Source organism: Glycine soja, chromosome 8 (genome assembly GCF_004193775.1).
Source record: "Glycine soja cultivar W05 chromosome 8, ASM419377v2, whole genome shotgun sequence".
Taxonomy (NCBI): Eukaryota; Viridiplantae; Streptophyta; class Magnoliopsida; order Fabales; family Fabaceae; genus Glycine; species Glycine soja.
Window position 1 is genome coordinate 11,886,171 of NC_041009.1, and position 19,766 is coordinate 11,905,936.

The 19,766-nt window shown below is 32.4% G+C and overlaps 1 protein-coding gene across 2 annotated transcripts; it reads right to left on the bottom strand.

The window, feature by feature from the left end:
* Window positions 1–476: 476 nt before the first annotated feature.
* Window positions 477–7,787, bottom strand: LOC114421995 (nucleolin 2-like). Of its 2 annotated transcripts, none has more exons than XM_028388156.1 (9): window positions 7,266–7,787; window positions 5,038–5,138; window positions 4,584–4,932; window positions 3,110–3,934; window positions 2,496–2,553; window positions 2,235–2,296; window positions 2,037–2,143; window positions 1,861–1,948; window positions 477–1,324 (listed from the first exon to the last, which is right to left on the bottom strand). In XM_028388156.1, exons 1-9 carry the CDS (start codon window positions 7,398–7,400, stop codon window positions 1,019–1,021), a joined length of 2,031 nt encoding a protein of 676 aa, XP_028243957.1. In that variant the 5' UTR covers window positions 7,401–7,787; the 3' UTR covers window positions 477–1,018. The 2 variants fall into 2 exon arrangements, with proteins under 2 accessions (XP_028243957.1, XP_028243955.1); XM_028388154.1 differs by having other exon boundaries at window positions 3,095–3,934; window positions 7,266–7,786.
* Window positions 7,788–19,766: the final 11,979 nt, after the last annotated feature.

Below are 19,766 nucleotides of genomic sequence, written 5' to 3' on the forward strand. Positions count from 1 at the left end.
CCAACGGTTAACGAGTTCGAGATCGTAGTTTTACTAAGACAGTTTTGAATTTCTGCGGAAAAATAAAAAGTTACAATGCAAAGGGTATTTTGCTCACCTCAGACATTTTCTCTTAATTCCCAATGGTGATTGGCTAATGATTTGCTGAAATCTTGGCCAAATGGTTTTGAAAAACTGGTGGGGTATTGCTTATACCTTATATATATTGATTATTGCTGATAAAAAAAAATTACTGAGGTATATCCTACGAAAGAAGGCGATGTTCAAATGCTAAAGCAATAAATGGCATTCTATGCCAACTCATAGTGTGGTATTGATGCTGCTACCATACAGAACATGGAAACTAAGGATTTCCCTTAAAAACATTGATGAAGGTTTCCACAAATGATGCTTAACAATGGATTTGCTATGGTTAAAATATACGATATAAGTATTGTGAAAGACAAATAATAAAGTATCATCAACCACAAGTACTCAACTGCAAAATTACAGAAAGAATAAAATATTAAATTTTCTGAAATTCTGAACAGTGCAGATTAATTACGCAGTCTAATGAAACTCAACCTCCCCCCTTTACCCCGTTTTTTTTTTTATTTAATCTTTCGTAGGTAACACTTGACACAAAAAAAATGCAGAGAAACATGATTTCCCGCAACCAAAACTAGCTCCACCTAACCCACACACTTCAAATGTATCTATAATTCCCAGATATTTCCACTACATTCTTCTCATCTGCACTCCAACAAAATCAATGTCCTCCTCTTGTCTGTAACTTCAACCGATGACAAAAAATATTGAACATTATTAAACGTCATCTACCTTCTTTTTAGAAAGGTCATCTACTACCTACATAGACAGACACCTAGATATAAAAATATCCTCCATGTACATATGAAAAAATCCAAAATTTAGGGCAGGCATCCTCTTACATAACTTTTTTTTGTTTACCAATTTTTACGCCATCAGAGATGAAAGCAATCTGATGCAACTGCAGTCTAACACCATTTTAGGAAATAAACTATGTCGTACTCAAGCTGCCTTCTGGCTTAGATTCTGTTCTGATGTAGGTGAACCCACGAGCTACAGGAGCAGTAACACTGCCAGTATTCACAGATGAACTACTGTCAGATCCCTGAGCATCCCGCTTCCACTGCATGCTCCTGGCACCCAGTTTAATTGGGGGTCGGGCTCTAAAAGCACCAGGAATACCTCTTGGAAAGGGATGTCTGGAAAACCTAGCAGAAGGGAATGGAGAACCCCTAACAATGCGTGGCCATGCCATAGCTGGAGCTGATTCTTGAGTTGTAGCACTTTTCTTAATAACCTACAATAGATGAGTAATTGCTTAAAAGCTACAAAAATTGAGCTCATTTTATGCATTATTATGGCATATATTTTTGTATAGTTCACCTATCCTGAAACAATATATTTAGCTAAAACTGCATGGGGTCTGTCAGATTGTAAAAGTTAATATTTGCATTGCACTGCTAACATTAGAAAGGTTTTAAGATTCTACTTTTAACCAGGAGTTGACCAGGATCGGCTCACTAGATATAATTCCAAGAATTCCATTTTGATGCCAAATGTAAGTCAGGCTTAAGTCAGAAATAAAACTTACACTGCTTAGGTTTGCTAATGCTAGGTATTACTACAGAAGGACAATCTTAATACCCAACAAGCCAACAAGAATGTTCTTTATTTAATGAGGTTATATGTGCCACAAACATCAATAGAGACTAGAAATTTACATCTGAAAAATGAAAGGAAAAGGAGGAGAAAAATGCCTGAAGCAAATTAAATATATAATTGAGAGGGGGAAAACATATAAATAACTTGAGAGAACCAAAATGTGATAAATACCTTGAGAATTCTTGACATGAAAGAAGTGTTATCCAGAGATAATGCATTATCTGCTGCTTCTTTTCGCATGAACTCAACATAAGCTGCCCTGCTCAAGTAAATGTGAATCAATATAGCTTCACCAACAAAATATACCGAATATATAATGAATAAAACAAAATTCTGACACTTTTTACCCTTTTGGCTGCCCAGTTGCTGCATCAGTAACTATAATCACTTTTAAAACTTCCCCAAATCTATTAAAATGCCGAGACAGGCCATCTTTGGTGGCAGCAAAATGAACCTGTGACAACCAACATCAGAAATCAAACAAATCCTACCAATCCCTGAAGCCTGCCCTCCCACACCAAGAACAGAGGAGTAAGAGTTCTTACATTGCTAACAAAAATGGTTCTGGAATCAACATCTTCTGATGGACGGCCAGCAGCATTAGAACCTGAGAATACACAGGATGCATGCAATCAATTCTACACCTGATTACCCTAGGTCTTCAAATGATATTTAAAAAAAAAAGAAAAAAATGTGTAATTTAATAACAGCCCTTCACCATAATTAAATAATTTAAATTTTAAACGCCCAGAAATACAATATTTGTATGTCTCAAAAACAAAATTTTCAGAAGATTTAAAACTCACCAGAAGCGGTTAAGTGAGCCTTGCTAAACTCTTTCTGAACATCAAGAGCAGGGTTTGCCTGTTAAATGACATGATATCAATGAAAGTGATGTACAGCTAAACAATCTAGCAGGTTATATTTATTAATTTTTAGAGAAAATACATTTTGAACACCCCCCCCCCTCGTTTGACTTAATTGAAAGAATAAAATTTTCACTTTAAACCAAATTATCAAGGTCACATGCCTGTTTGGATAACTTCTCCAGAAGCACTTTTATGAGAGAATAAGAAAAAATTAAATAAGTTCTTCATAGGCCAAAATTAGCTTTATGCATAGCTGACTTATGTAAGTTTTCTCATGTAACTTCTCTAAAAGATTATTTTTAACTTATGTATAACCTAATTTTAGCTTATAGAGAAGCTTGTTTCATTTTTTTTTCTTCTTATTTTCTTTTCATAAAAGTGATTCTGGATTTATCCAAACAAGTCCTGAGTGTAAAAAAAATGCTTAGCGAGGTAGGTCAAGAAAGAGCTATTCTTCAAGGAGTTAAAATGTAATTTACCCTAAATCTTAACAGAGAATCAGTATCACCGAATGTAAGCAAGTATTGAAAACTCACATTCCCATTACTAACTTTTAGAGTGTTGGCATTCTCCTTCACTGGCCGTGTACTAGATCTGGGATCTCTTTCATTGTAAAAAGTTCTATTACCATCTAATTCTGTAACTTCTCGTGGTTCCTGATGTTGTGGTGGCTTCCATGCATTTACATTAACAGAAATATTCACTATCTTATGAGATGTGTTGGATGAAGTGGAAAGTTGCTCCTGTTCGCGATTTCGCTTTTGGCGCAAACTATCATCGACATTTTTTGCTACACTATACTGCACCATCAGTGAATCATTGCCCCTGTTTCCAGCAGAGGGGCAGATCTGAGAAGCTCCAGACACCCTACGATCCATGACATTAATATCATCAAACCCTTCATTGTCTGAATTAGAATCAGAAGGATAGCCAGTTTCATGTCCCATCATAGTCATATTTGCAGCATACTGCCCATTGTACTCAGTTTTTTGAGAACGGAATAAATGATGTTGCTCCTGATGTTGGAAACTATCTTCAAGTTGCGTGTTATCATCTAATGTATCCATACTGCGACCAAGTCTATCAAATACACTTCCAGAGGGCTTGGATTTTATCACATCTTCGGCAGCTTCTGCGACAGCCTTAATCACTGTAGCCATTGGATTTGCCACCCTGGAAGCAAGCTGCATCCTCGGTGGACGTTCAAGCAAAGATGAATCGCCAGCAGATGTAGAAACTACAGAACGAAGACGTTTTAGGGAAGGCTCCACTGACATGCCTGAATTGGCTGTCCTTGAAGTCGCTACTGCATCTCGCACTGCAAATTGAAGCAGCCTCCGTGGAGCAGCAATATTTACTTGTGATACAACATCCCGCTGTAGAAGTTAATCAGTTAGATGTTTGAAAGAAAATGATCAAAAAGTACTTTGTTATTTTATTGCAAAGAGAAATGCTAGGAACACACTCTCTTGAATACACTCTTTCTTATTTGATAAAATTTATTGAAAATGACACAATTTTGTGAGTCTCGCCTCATATTTATTGATTTTCTCTCCTGATTTTGTAGTTTTCAATAAATTTTAATTAATAGAAAGAGTGTGTCAAAGAGTCTTCCTAGCACTCTTCTCATTGAAAAACAAAAATAGAGAGGAGAATCGGCTAACAAGGAAAGCGCAACTGAGTTGTGATTTTATCTTGCACAAGGATGACATTGACTTATCTGTCACTAGGTGATGGAAATAAACACTTACAATCCTTCCGAGTAAGTAAAATATAGGAGCTCAAATTAATGCAATTCCATTTAACATATTTCATCAACCTAAGCATCTTTCTAAAAGGCAAGCATACAGCAGGGACATTAAGTGAAAATAAAATAGACTAAATCAGTTACTACACCTCCCAACTGTATAAACTCATTTCCTTTTATTAGCTTATGATTACACTGATGAAATCCAATGGAATAAATTAAGTTGAATAATGTCTGAGTAGACAGTCAATTGAGCAAATATTTGTAGCAGTTCAAACCTTCATTCTCTGTTGTTCATCAGCTCGGCCCCTTTTCCTCTGAACTGGAGGCTTAGGAGATAGGGACCTTGGCCCATGATTAGCTTCAAGCTCCAAATGAGCATTGTCAACCACAGAGCTTTGAATGGAAGGTGGTTCAGCTTCTTCCTTCATCAATCCTTTCCAATCTTTGTTATGCCGACTTCTAGATAACTTACTAGATTTTCCTCTTTCTGACTGTGAATTTAAATGCTGAGAATCATCATCTCCAGCTTGAACCTCCGCTGTAAGCTTTTTTTTAGGAGCTTCATCCTGCAATGCTTCAGGTTGTACATACAAATTTAAATACATATCCAGATGATCCCAGAGCCTGTTAACAACATATGCATACATGTTAGCACATAATGATGGGTGTAAAAACTATATTGCAGCAATTAAATTAACTTAAAGCTATCTATCAAAGAGACCAAATTACCAGGATACAAATGAATAGCTGTTTTCTCCCAGAAAAACATTCAAATCATTCCTTGCTTGTTCTTTGCGCCTACCATTCCTCAACAACACAATAACATAATCCTGTCATTCCGCAAACTAAAGTTAGTTTACTCAATAAAGTCAAATTCATCATAAGAAATTTTTAATATCTCATTGTAATTGCCTATACTCAATGGTTCATTACACCACAGCATATCAACTATTAAAAAGAATAATAGAAATACAATATCCTCGTATGTACAGTGACAAAAACAACAACAACAACAATAATGGCTTACAAATAAAAATGAAATTCTGAAGTTAAAAAACATCATTGCACAACATAAATGAATGCTATACATTGACGCAACAACAAGCAAGAATTGTGTAACTAGGCAGAGCTGGCCACGTGAATCAAAAAACAACATTGGAGCATTGAACTATAACAAAATTATTTTTCAATAAATTTATTTAGGAGAATTCTTCTCTAATAGTTTATCAGAGTATGATTTTCCTCTATATTCTTTGTTAATCAGATTATTTTCCATTGATATGCTTTTCTCACTAGAGGGTTTGTTGCTGTTAGGATCCAGTTGCAAGGTATCATACTTGAGACTTGAGTCCCACACTAGATGTATGGGATTCTAGTGTGCGGTTCAAAGGGCCGTGGGCTCTTCAACTACAATAGCTAGCTTTTGCAATGTGGTTCTCCCTAGGTTTTCATTAAATGGTATCAGAACCTTCTACCAAGTCTCTCAACTGGAAACAAGCAAGGTTCTTGTCAGTCTCTTCCTCACATGTCAGTGATGTCACAATCTTTTTATCACAATTAGGGGGCAGTCCAGCACAATACTCACATGAAACTCATGCCTAGTGAGGTGTAGGGAGGATAGCAGCCTTACCTCTGGAAGCAGAGATCAATTCCGGGATTTGAACCCATGACCTCTAGTTCACAAGGCAACCTTACCGTTGTGCCAACCTCACCTCATCTAACACAAATATAATTTCCCCAAAAGTTACCAATACTTTTCAAAATGGGATCATGAATGATGTGAGTGTTCAATGCCACACATGATATAGCACAACTACAAGAAGCTCATTTTGCATGCACATGCTCCTGCCAAACATATGTAAGCTGTGTTTGTAAACTCGTTGGAGCAGGTTCAACGCCAACATGTTAAACAAACACACTTGTAGAGTGTGTCCATAATGCACAGTGTGCATCAAGGTTTCACCAGTGATTTTAAAAAACAGTCCACGACTGCAACTTGTTTGCCACAACGTCAAGATTTTTGGGCTCACCATTGGCAGCGTTTTCCAACAAAGATATCATCAATTTAAAACCAGGGTTTCACCAAATCATAATATCAAACAGCAGGGACACGAAGTCACATATCAAAATAAATTAGCAAGGTTTCACCGGTGATTTTAAAAAACAGTCCACAACTGCAACTTGTTGGCCGCAACGTCAAGGTTTTTGGGCTCACCATAGGCAGCGTTTTCCCACAAAGATATTATCAATTTAAAACCAGGGTTTCACCAAATCATAATATCAAACAGCAGGGACACGAAGTCACATATCAAAATAAATTAGCAAAAGGTTTCACCAGTGATTTTAAAAAATAGTCCACAACTGCAACTTGTTGGACTGCAACTTGTTGGTCGCAACGTCACGGTTTTTGGGCTCACCATTGGCAGCGTTTTCCCACAAAGATATTATCAATTTAAAACCAGGGTTTCACCAAATCATAAATGATAATATCAAACAGCAGAGACACAAAGTCACATATCAAAATAAATTAGCAAGCACTACAACCTGCATCACATTTTCGAACACATTACATGTTATCTTCAACACTAATGCCACAAGAGGCCTCCACTTTATTTTTTCAATAAACACATTCAAGCCACAATTTGTCCATACTCCTAAACAGACTCCATAACGTGCAGCTAAAACCCTAACCATTCAAGCCACAATTTACACACATTTTCCAACACAACCCCTTCCCTCATCCAACACATACCACACACAACGTTCACAAACAACAACACTCCACAAAAATTTCAAAAAAAAAAAATCACCATTAGTTCATCACAGGAAAACCACCGGGAGCCAATATATTTATCAGCCATCACATTCAAAAGCACAATTTCGCAATCGATGCCACGCTTCGCCCTAAAAAAAACATTTCAACAACAATCTAGAAAATGCACAATTTTCGTTCGTACCACAAGCGTGTCGTCCGTATAATCCCCCATGAATTCCTTGAGCTTCTCCATCACACTCTCCTTCAGCCTCCCCGCTCCGTCGGCGGTGAAATTCGCCTTGATCAGCGTGTTGCCGTCCCGATCGTCGCTCCCCATCTCCAAAACAAGAAACACGCCAAACAAAAAACCCTAACAAACACTTTCTCTCTCTCACTCTCTATCTCCGTCCCTCTCTTTCTCCACCGAAATCACGAACCTATCGAAACCCTAACCCGCTCTCGAACGTGTCAATATCCGCGACGGGGGAAAGAATCGGAGAATGCGACGAAGGGGGGAGGAAGAGGAGAGCGTGTGGGGATTTTCTGGGAAGAGTGACGGAGAATGGTCGCGCAGTCATGGAAAAACCTTGCGATTAGCGGAAAACGGAACCTAATACACAGTGTGAGTCGGTTAGTGTGTATTCCGTAGTACGCACCAAGATAGCGCAAAGTGGGATTCTGATTGTTTATTGGTGCGGTGGCAGTGTGTACAAGGAAAAATATTGGGCACATGCAATTTTATGCTCATGTGGAGTTATGATGTGTATTTTTTGTAAGAAAAATAAAAGTTTAGTAAAGTTATTTATTTGATTTTTAGTTATAGTTGTACAACCTAGTCTAGCTTTCAACAGATTTAATCAACGAAGATGGTCATGCATAAACTCTAAAACGGTATAACATCATACCTCTGAACGATAGAGTTGATGAGAGCTCCCTTCCATGATTTTAATTTGGATTTAATTCTGTACACAATAGGCTGAAGATATTTAGCTTAAGGCTTTCTAGAGTGAAAGGTAAAGAGCCCTCTCCAAATCCCAAACAATCTCGAATTATGTCAATTTTGCCACGAGCCAGTGAGCCATGAAAAAACATACATTTATCATTACTCACAATTTGGCTTGAAGCCTCCCCATAAAACTTAAAGAAAAGCTATAGATTATCCAAAAAAAAATTAGTCCCTCGACAAAAAATTATAATATCATCAACATAGAAAGCATGAGTTGGAGCTAAATATCCCTTGGGACCTGCCATAGGCAGCAAGTGATGATTCTCCACCAGACAAGAAATTCCCTTACTAAGAACATCCTCAGCTAAACAAAAAAGTAGAGAAAATAAGGGATCACCTTGTCTAACACCCCTCTTGCAAGGAATCTATCCCATTGAAGCCCCATTGACATCAAAAGAAAGCCTAGCTGACTGTAAAATGGCAAGAATCCAATTAGAGAAAACTTTACTGAATCCAAAAGTAGTAAGAACCTCCAACAAAAAGTTACGGTCTAAAGTGTCAAATGTTTTTTTAATATCAACCTTTATGGCTAAATTTCCTCCAAAAACCTTTTTATTCATCATATTTACAACCTCAGAAGTAATGCAAACACAATTAAGTGGTTTTAATTAATTGACAAGTGTAATTAAATTTAAATTAAGTGTTTGAAGTAAATTAATTATTTATATGGTGATATTGTGCTTATGTCTACATCAGTATAGTGAGTTTTAGTGAGTTTGGATCTCAACATATCAACCTTGATGTATGTTAAGGGGTGAATGTGTCCAGAGAAAGCCTAAGTGTGAAAAAGAGAATTTAAAGGGTCATATACCTTTCCCTAACCCTCACAATTCAGATTTTCATTTGAAAATAGGCTCTATTTCTCTTCTTTTTTTTATCTTCTTCTCCTAGAGAGACTCAAATCCTATAAGTTTGAGATTTGGTGTCGGTCATCAAAAGAGACCATTTTCCTCTCCTTTTGATGTTGTTTGGCTGAGCCATGAAGTGGTAAGCATCTCTTCTTCTTCCCTTTGATTCCATTTTCATTTTTCTCATAGAACATCCATGAGAGTTCATGAAAAAGCTTTGCTTTTGTGTGTTTTGATTCCATTTGTGGGCATTTTTGGGTTTTAGGTGATGTTGCTATGAGGGGCTTGTTGTTGGAGTGGAGGAAAACTCCTCCTTGGACCCAAAGCTCATTCATTTCTCCTTCTTCCCAAAGTTCACTTTTTTGCTTCTATAGAGGTAGGGAAAGCTAGCCATTTTCCTTGTTTTATGATGATTTTGGGTTGTTTAATTTGAATCTTCTGTTTTTTTTTTGTTGAGGTTTTATATTTAGAAGCTTAAGGGTTGACTATTTATGTGTTTATTGTGAGTTTGGATGCTTGAGTAGTCATTAATGGGTTAAAAGCTCATATTTTCGAAGAAACTTCGTTGCAGGATTTTCAATTTTAGCTAAACTAAAGTTTGTAGTTATAGATAAATTTTGATAGAATTGGGTCTACAAGAATTTAGCTAAGCTATGATTTTTAGTTGAAGCTAAATTCCAATAGAATTTGATTTGCACAGATTTAGCTAAAGCTACAACTTTTGGTTAAGTTAAATTTTGCGGCTTAAGCTCAATTTTGGTAGGATGTTTTATTTGTCCTTATCGAGAGTTTCTAAACCAATTCTAGGTGCATATAAAATGGTTTTATTAATTTTTATTATCATGTTAAAGTTGACTACAAGTTGAGATCATGAATTTCATATTAATATGTGGTTTTGGTGAGGTGATTATAAGAATTCAAGGTATGGAATGTCTTATTTTGCTTAGGGAACTAGGAATAGTTTCATGAATTTGATGAGCATGAGTAAGTGAATTAATGATGAGATGGATGTTATGTAATGGTTTGAGATACGACCATCTCATAAATGTTTAAGAAAATGTAATAAAATTATCTTTGAGGGAATGTCTTTTGTTTGTTGAGATTATCATGTTGTTGATGGTGAAACTTGAATTCTTCAAACTGATCATGAGTGAGATGGTAGGTACAAAGGTGTTGTATCTTAAACCACAAGAAATCCTAGTTCAGTTGTTGTTGTTGTTGTGAGTAGAAACGTAAGTTAAGATGCTAAGAAGGTCTTTAACCTAGTGCTGGAGGTTGTCAGTGGTAGCTAACGATGAAAAGACCTATAAAATGAATGGGTGAGCAAATTCCTGGATAAGTTAAGGCTTTGCAAGCCTTGCTAAGATAAGTCATTACTCACGCTTATCCATTTTTGGTATAAAAATCACAATTTTCATAGGATTAATTTGAGTCTCCCTAAATGGTTAAAGTGTGACTATGTTAAAAGATGTATTTGGGTTAATCACTCATGTAGTAAAAACTTTATAGAGTAGAGTCTATCATTAGTGTTTATTATTGGTGTACATGGTGATGATGATTGATGGACTCATGATGGTGATGCTTGATAGTTGATTTGTGATGGTGATTCTTGAATTGTTTCATGATGATTGAGTATGGGATAACTTGCTTATATGAGTTGAATGTTATTTGTTATATTATTTATTGTCAAATATCATGATTTAAAGATGATAAAGCTTATGTAATGTTTAATTGTTGAGGTTTTTAAATTGTTTTATGTATGCTTATTTTTTGTAAACTTGTCTTTGTTGCACATGTGGTTTGTGTTTGTGATAATACTGTATCTGACGTACGTAGAGACCAGATGACTAAAAAATGGCATATATCTTTTAGAGATTTCATGGACATGCATACTTGGACATGAAGGCGTGGTTTTTCCATTTTTGTTTCCTCTTTAGATTTAATAATAGTATTGATCGACTCAAAGTTTAGGTAGTTCATCTTTATAGAGTTGTTTAGGGTTATGCATATTCTGAGGAAATTTGAGTTGTTTTGATGTTGTATATGATCACATTATGGTGGAGTGTCGTATGACACATGGTATTTTCATTTGTGTATATATAATACATGATGCTTTATCATAATATCTTCCGTTTTAGCTTTTGGGTCTTTAAAATACAAAAAAATTACAAGTATTTTCATAATTAAAGTTAATAAAAAGTTTTAAATGAATTGAAATAATTTTTTTTACTTAAATTAGTTCTTAATTTCATGTAATAGGGATGAGTCGTTACATAAAACATCTTAAGTAATTTCTATGCATTTTATTATACGTGTAACAATGCTTACATTAGTCTCAACAAATGATTTATTATTGTTACTTTGAAATAAGAATAATCTTCAATAATTTACACATTTAGAATGTTACAGATTTAGATAGTAACTTAACTTGTTCATTACTCCAAATTGAATTGTCTCTTTATATAGACCATTGGTATTAGGTAATCTTAGAATTGCTTATTTGTTGAATTTGTTTGGATTTAGGATAAAATTAAATTGGAACCGGTCATATTTAATTTATTTAATTTGGTTTGGGTTTTGAATTTTTTTATGTCCAATCCAAATCCAACCAATTTGATTAACATGGGCTAGTATTATTTTGGTAAATAGAGGAGAGAACAAAAAAGAACTAAGGACGCAAAAGTAGTGTCCATGGGATCGGAATGCAAAAAATCCTGCAACGCAAATGGGGGTTGGTCCAATTCTAGAAGCGCAGTCCCAGAATTCGGTCTCAGTTTTGCCAGGAAGTATGCACAAAAGTTCCCCTCTCTCAGCGAATTGAATGACGAATCTCGATCTTCCAAGGTTTGGCTAAGCACTTCTTTATCCCTACGATAATGGCAACATATTTATGACAGTGGTCATGTTGGTCATGAACCAATTGGACCGCGTGTAACGAGTCCAAAATACACAGAACATCCTTGTAGTGACACCTCCAAGCAAGTTGCAGCCCCACAAGCTAGGCTAGTAACTCAGCTTTAAGATTATCAGCAACATCTATGTCTCCATTGAAACCTTTCACCTATCTCTACCTGTATTTTATCATAGTAGGCCCCCAAATCCCGCAAGTCCAAGCTGCCCCAAGCAACTACCATCCACATGTAAAGCAATTCGAGCCCTAGTGGCCTAAATGCATTTCACCATTATGTTGCTCTTGTCGTGGTGCTTCACCTCTTTCTTGTAAGCATGAACTATGGCACCTGTAAGGCAGTAATTTGGCCACCCAGTTGCAACATATTATTATCCTTATCATTAAAAATGTACTTTTTATGAGCTTTCCAAATGACGTAGAAAATAACAAACGAGAGAGTTCCATGGGAGCTAAAAACATCATGCAACCTATTTAGCCAATCCATACCACTAGGCGGATCGAGGGTTAGAACCATCACACCTTAAATTGTTCTATAAAACAGTTGCATTTCCACAATGAAAGAACACATGAATAATGTCCTCCGTTCTCAAATGCCATCTCAAGCAAACATCACTATGCATGATATGTCTTCGACGAACAAGGAAGCTTTAAGTAGGGAGGCTATTCGTAGTTATTTACCAAGCAAAAAATATGATGTTTTCCAATAAAGGTGCTTTCCAAATTCACAACCATGAATCCCCATCAACATCCATATTTCTTTTAATCCATTTGTATCCCGACCTCGTTGTATCTGACCTTGAGTGATTAAGGACCTGACTAATATCTGACCCTGGATATTTAGCAAGAATTATTTGCACCCATAATTTCTGAGGGTTATGGAACAAGTCCAACACGAGTTCCCCCATAAGCAAGGTGCTCTTATCATAGGCTACTTAAACCCTTAAGCCCCCATTTGTTTTCCTTCTCGTCATAGTCTTCCAATCCATCAAATGGAGCCTTCTACCATTGTCACCACTCCAAATAAACTGCTTGCTCCCTACATCCAGTTGATCATAAACTTTCTAGGGGAGCCATTGAGCTTACATCGTATATGTTGGGATCAGGGCCAACACTAGGTTCACCAAGGTCACCCTTCCTGGCCAATTTAACAGTCTTCCTTTCAAAGATGTCAACCAAGACTAAACCTTTTCCAAAATACCATTGAACAGAATCGTAGTAACCCTTCCATGCATGCGCCATCTGTAAGCCTAGATACTTCCCTAGGTTATTCGTAAATCTTATATGGGAGATATTTGTGATCTTCTCCTTCCTTCTTTGGGTGACCCCTTTAGAAGCAAACACCTTGGACTTGGCTATGTTAATTTTGAGTTTAGATTCGTCACAAAATTTCTGCAAGATACTAGACACCACCCACATCTGAGAAGGTTTCGCCTTGGCAAAAATGAAAACATCATTTACAGATAAAATGTGAGAAATTTTTGGTCCATCCCTAGCAATGGAGAACGGTTTCCATCTTCCTCATCAACAGCCTCTCCATGCACAACACGACCAAGTACAAAGGTTGGGGATCCCCTTGACGAAGTCCCTTTTAGGAGCAAAGCTATATATTCGTAGGAAATATCGGAGGTCTAGGAAACCCAAACTCAAGCAAAGTAGCACGGAGGAAGTTCCAATCCAGACTGTCATATCCCTTTTCCAAGTCAAGTTTAAAGACCACACCCCCTTTCTTCTTTTTGGATTTAGCCATAGTATGAATAATTTCTTGGAGAATAACAACATTGTCCATAGTCCATCTCTCAGGAATAAAACTACTCTAAAGAAGGCTTACCAAGCGCTGAAGAAGGGGTCTCATCCTGTTCACTAACACCTTGGTCACCAATTTGTAAATGACGTTGCATAGAATGATTGGTCGAAAGTCTTTAAACATTCTTGGATTATCAACTTTAGTGATACAAACCACCAAAGTATCAGTAGCTTTTGGATCTATAGTACTTGTTTCAAACGTCTGTTTGAAAAAATTCCAAACATCATCTCCTACCTCCTCCCAATACATTTTGTAGAAGATGGGTTGGAATCCATCGGGCCCTAGAGCTTTAAAACACATTGATCTCCAATGGACCATCTCTACCAACTACCATAAATATATACTCATTTTCTCTCAAACAATATTAATGCCATCGACACAATACCATACCATATATACTCTATTTCAATAACTGAGTGCGTGCTAAGAATTAGGAATACATTGTGTTTGTGTCTTGCCAATTAAGTTATAATTTTAAGATGACATAATTAAACAATAGCAAATTTCTATGAATACACACAATACAAAATAAGCAATTTAGACCCAATGAAAGCATCACTATATTTACAATATTGTCAATCGTTTTCTTTCTCTGCATTTACAAAATTTAAAAAAAAAACAAAAACAAAAACAAAGCATCTCCTTTGAAGAGGGAAAAAAACTCTTCCGCTAAACTTGATCGACTAGAGTTAGATCATACATAAAGTGAATGGAGAAGTCATTAGGAATCCAATAAGTACTCAACAATTTCATAGCCAACAAAACTTTAAAAAAAGGTAAAATTTATGTTGAAAAATCCTCACTTCCCTCCCAGAATCAAAAGTTCCCAATGAATGAATGGTGCCTCATTGCATACACATACAACAGGATATGTGAACAATAATTTAATTAAATTGCTTTTTAGCATGATGGTTTGTGTTGGACGAAGAGGTAGGGTTTGCACTCCCTAATAATACTTCCAGAAATTAATTTCCTAAAGATTTAAGTAATTTTCGAAATGCTTACTCATTTTCCACTTCAGCCAGAAAAGGTTATCATGAGAAAAAATATATATATAAAAAGGGGCATGCACTTAGTAATAAGGGAAAGTGGATATAGAAATTTAAAAAAAATTACAAATCCAATCGAATCCATCCTATAAATTTTGATTGGATTAGATCATACATATTTGATTAAATTTGATCCAATTGGGCATGTGAACACCGTATTGATAATTAATGTGTTATTATTATATTTTAAAAAAGATATATTTTACTTTTTAAGTGATCTAGAATTTTATGAAATATTCTCTTATTTTGCACTTGAGTGTTAATAATGACAATTATGGAAGGAATTATAAAATGGTGGCCTATGAATTTTAACACTTTCTCCTATGTATTTTTACCAATTAAACAAGAGAAAGATTTTAGTTTAACATATTCTCATTCATGTTTTGTGGGAAGTAGGAATTCAGAGTTTTTGATTCAACAATCACGGACCTCCTAAGTAAACCAAACACGCACACAATCATACTTATTTCACTCATTCCTATTTTTTTTTCATTTCTTAATCGCTCAATCCAAACATAGGGTAAGAAAAAATTCAAGTGACACAAACAACAAATTTTAATATTTTTTTTAAAGAAAAATTAAATGTATTTTTAGTTCTTATAAATAGAACAATATATTATTAGTGTTTTAAAAATAAATTGTGATCTTTTAGATTATCATTTATGAAAATGCGTCATATATAGTTCTTATTTTTCTCGTATACCTACACACACAAAATCTCCTTCTAGTTCCTTATTTATGTAAATAAAGATCACATATAATATTTTTTTTTATAAATGAGAGACAAGAAGATTATTTACTTTTTAAGGATAAAAAGTAATTAATGTCCTATTTATGAAAACTTAAAAACATGTTTAATCATTTAAAGTTAACATCAAACATGAACATTAAATTTGGAATGAAAGAACCTGATAATAATATGATATATATACATTTATTACGAAGTTTTCTGACAAGAAAATAAGGAAGAAAAACAAATATGATAGGACCCACTCAAATATTCTTTCCTTTCACTTTGGATAAAAAGATATTAAGAAAAAATTTAAATGGTATAAAGACAAAAATATCTATATTTTTTATAATACTTGTGTCATTTCATATACATATTTCTTTTCTTTTCTTTTCATTCAATTTTTTTTTATAAAACGTAACAACTTAAAAGATCATATACTTTTTACTCTTTTCTTTTCTTTTCCTATCTTTGGTAGAGGGAAAAGAAAATGAGGGAAAAAATAAAAAATTGAAAATTAAATTTAAATTGGAAGATAATTGATTTTTTTAAAAAAATTATTTATAGAAGTCAATCATTCTTGTTATTTTTCTTTCATTTTTTATCTAACCAAACAAAAAAATTATTATGCGTGTTTTTCAACTTTCTTTTCTTTCAAATGGATTCTTTCATTTTTTTTCCTGTATTTTTGTTACATAAACCAAACAAAATAAAAAGTTAGACATAATTGTCGGTCATTAAATTCTATCTTTTCCAATAGATAATGTAATTTCCGCATATGTCCTGATCCATTCTCTTTGGTTATTTAATTTTTACTAAAAAATATAATAAAATACGAAAATAAAATTTGAAGTTAATTATACATTTAATCTCTTAATTGTAATTTCAATTTCAATTATTAAAATTTCCTAATTGAATATTTAATAATTGAGGATCAAATTAAATTTTAAATTATAATTAGAAAAACTAAATGTAATTAAGCCAAAATTCAATTAAGAATGTGAGAATGTCCTACTACTTTCTTAATATAAATGTTAAAATATTTTTATTCTCATAAATAAATATAAAAACATTTAAAATTTATCCTTACAAAATTTTTAATATGTTTTCTGTCTTTATAAAATTAAAATGTATTATTTTTTATCCTAAATAAAATTTGGATATTCAAATTTACGTGTAAAAAAATATTATATTTATATGCATAAAAAATTATATTTTTACATTATTTATATACATAACCAATATAAAAATATTATATTTAAATCGATTATACACATAAATTATATATAAAAATTATCATTATAGGTTTATAAGAACAAAGTCACTTGATGGATGCTAAGGACAATTGCCCCCACTAACTTTTAAAATTTTCTTAATAAAATGCATGTGTATAACTACAAATTCCTCCCATAATTTAAAATATAATCTAAAAAATAATTTATAATATAAGTATTGTTTCCACAAATTTATGTATATAAATATTATTCTTACAACATAATATTTTTAAATCTATCACTATTAAGATTTATATTTATCCAATCTAAGCCTAAAAAATAGTATATTTAATTTTATTAAAAACAAAAAATATATTAAAAATAAATTTAAAATATTTTCAAAATATGAACAAAAATATATATTTAATCCCATAGAAATCCAACACCAAGAGCATGGTGACATCATGTCTTCTACTTCAGCTTTTTAATTTTAATTATTACTATTTTTGTTGGGATGGTTGAAGAGTGTGGTGGGACCCAATAGTAAATGTACCTTACTGCCGTAACTGTGTCCGATGAGAACACGCGTCAGCGACGGAGTGGACGAAACTTGACATCTCAAAATCAGAGAGAGAGAGAGAATTGGTCAGATAGGGCGGCGGACCCTCCTTACAAAATGCCCCCATTTTCACAGTCCACTTTTCCCATTTTGCCCTTTCCTCATTCATGAATGCTCACTATAAGCATATCAAAGGTGCCAAAATTTTGATACATTTAGTATAATGCATTCATCTTATTTTATTTGCATCGTTTTTCAACGAATTTGGCTCTTTTCTTGTTCCTTCTCATGTTTTTTCCGTGCTGATCGTAACTATATTAATATTTAATAATAATATTTAATTTTAAAAATTATTAAAATTATATAATTGTAAAAAGAATAATAGACAACAAAGAAATCACATCTTTTTTCAACTACTTTTAATAGTCTTTCCTTTTTTAGACAAAAAATGATTATTTTATTTCATTAGAAATAAGATGAAAGATATAATTTAGAAACACAATTTTCCAACGAATTACCTATTGAATACTGTATTATATATATATATATATATATATATATATATATATATATATATATATAGTCACAATTTATAATCTCTGAAATGCTGGCGACATTTCTTTTGATATTTTTTTATGATTAATTAAAATTTATTGTAAATAATAAATTTTGGTGTATTTTACATTTAAACTAAAAGAGATAATCTTTAAATAAAAATATGAGCCACCAAAATTGATGAAAAATTTCAGTAAATCGTAAAAAATATTAGAAAAAGTGTTTTTAATATTTCTCCTATAATATACATGTAGTAGTAAAAAAATTTATTTTAGAATAATTATTTTAAAATTATATAAAACTTTTGTGAGTGTAAATTAATTAGCATGCAATTTTTCTTTCTTAATTGTTAAATTACATAATTATCCAACCCTAACAATATTACTTTCACTAAAAGATACATGTGATTTATATAACTTTTTATTTTTAAAAATATTTTTTTAATTGATTAATTCCACAAAGAAATTAGGTTCTTACTTAATACATTTTTTTTATAATTATACATTGAGGAGTATATAAATTTCAAAATCTAATATATACTAGATGTACAAAACAAAACCAATAACGATTACTACAAGGTGATGGGAACTTGTGATAATGTTTCTTAATTAACTAATTTTAAGTTTGAATTTTGAATGATCATTAAGTATGTAATAAATTATTTATTGAAAAAAAATATTCACATGCGTTTATAATTTTGATGAAAATCATTACTTTTGGCGAGTATAATTTTTTTTATCAATATTGTAATAAAAAAAAGTAAAGAAATGAATGAGATATGGTTTTGTTAGGTTAAGATTTTTAGCATTGGGAAGGGAGTGGGGCATGCATTTCAGCAACATCCTAGTGTTTAAACATGGTTAAAAAGAAAGTTGCGTTAAAGTGAAAAATATAACTTTTACATGAAATTTGACGCAAAAAGTTTTATAAACGAGTTATTTTATTTTAAACCTAATTTTGTTTAAAATTAATTTTATCAAATTGAGATTTTTTGTATACAATAATAATAATAATAATAATAATAATAATAATAATAATAATATTTAAGCTCAAAATTTCATAGAAAATTTAAATATCTAATTATTGGACCGATTTCAGTGGATTATAAGTTTAAGATAATTTAAAATCATGACTTAAATATTCTATTTAACTATTTCAACCTGCATTTTGACCTAAAATTAAAATACTCACTGAATGGTTGTTCAAATATACTGTTTTTCTGGCCGCAAATGGGTTCCCATCGTTGACAAACAAATTATTTATCTTTTTTTGAGAAAAAGCAAATTATTTATCTACTCATATGTTATTTAGCATTTATCAATTAAAAGAAGAGTCATTCGAACAAATTTTTTAGAAACCTTAGTTAAAGAATTAATGAATAAAAAATTATAAATAAAATTATTGCAGAAATAATTGATAATATTTGTTATGTTTAGTAAAATTAGCTAAAAGCTGATAAACTGATAAGTAAATTAATAAATTTTAAATAACATAAAAATATATATTTAATATTTTTAATATTAAATTTTTATTTATAATGACTTATCATCTTAAAAAGTAGGATAATAATTTTTATGTTCTGTGTTATAAAGAAATGGTAGAATTAAAACTTTCATTTTTTTTAGAAAAGTAAAATTGAATAAAATAAATTTTATTAGAATTATTTTGTTTAAAATCATTTTCTAACATATAAATACTTTAGATACAAGAGTTTTTTTCGGACAACAAACAAAAAAGTAGGATGAATTGAATAGATAGGATTATAAAATAAAATAAAATGATAAAATAAATTTCAAATAGAATAAGTAAAAATAAAATTGGAAGGAAAACAAAGTTAATAATGGATAGGTTAGCTTATTTTTCATAAGTTTTAAGTAACTTATCAAAATAAATAAGCTAAATAATTTATATAAAATAAGTTTATATATCAAATAAATTATTTTTTCATCAAAGAACTTATAAACTAGTAAAAAAGAACTTATCAAACATATTAGAAAATACTTAAATTTATTGTTTCCCTTCGTATT

What these genes read in the sequence shown, in the direction of transcription:
- LOC114421995 (XM_028388154.1), bottom strand. Translation starts at nt 7,400, where the DNA reads ATGGGGAGCGACGATCGGGACGGCAACACGCTGATCAAGGCGAATTTC. An exon ending in ATGAACAACAGAGAATGAAG is followed by an intron (nt 3,935 to 4,583) that starts GTTTGAACTGCT and finishes TAACTTCTACAG; the next exon opens with CGGGATGTTGTATCACAAGT. An exon ending in TAAAAGTTAGTAATGGGAAT is followed by an intron (nt 2,554 to 3,094) that starts GTGAGTTTTCAA and finishes GTCATTTAACAG; the next exon opens with GCAAACCCTGCTCTTGATGT.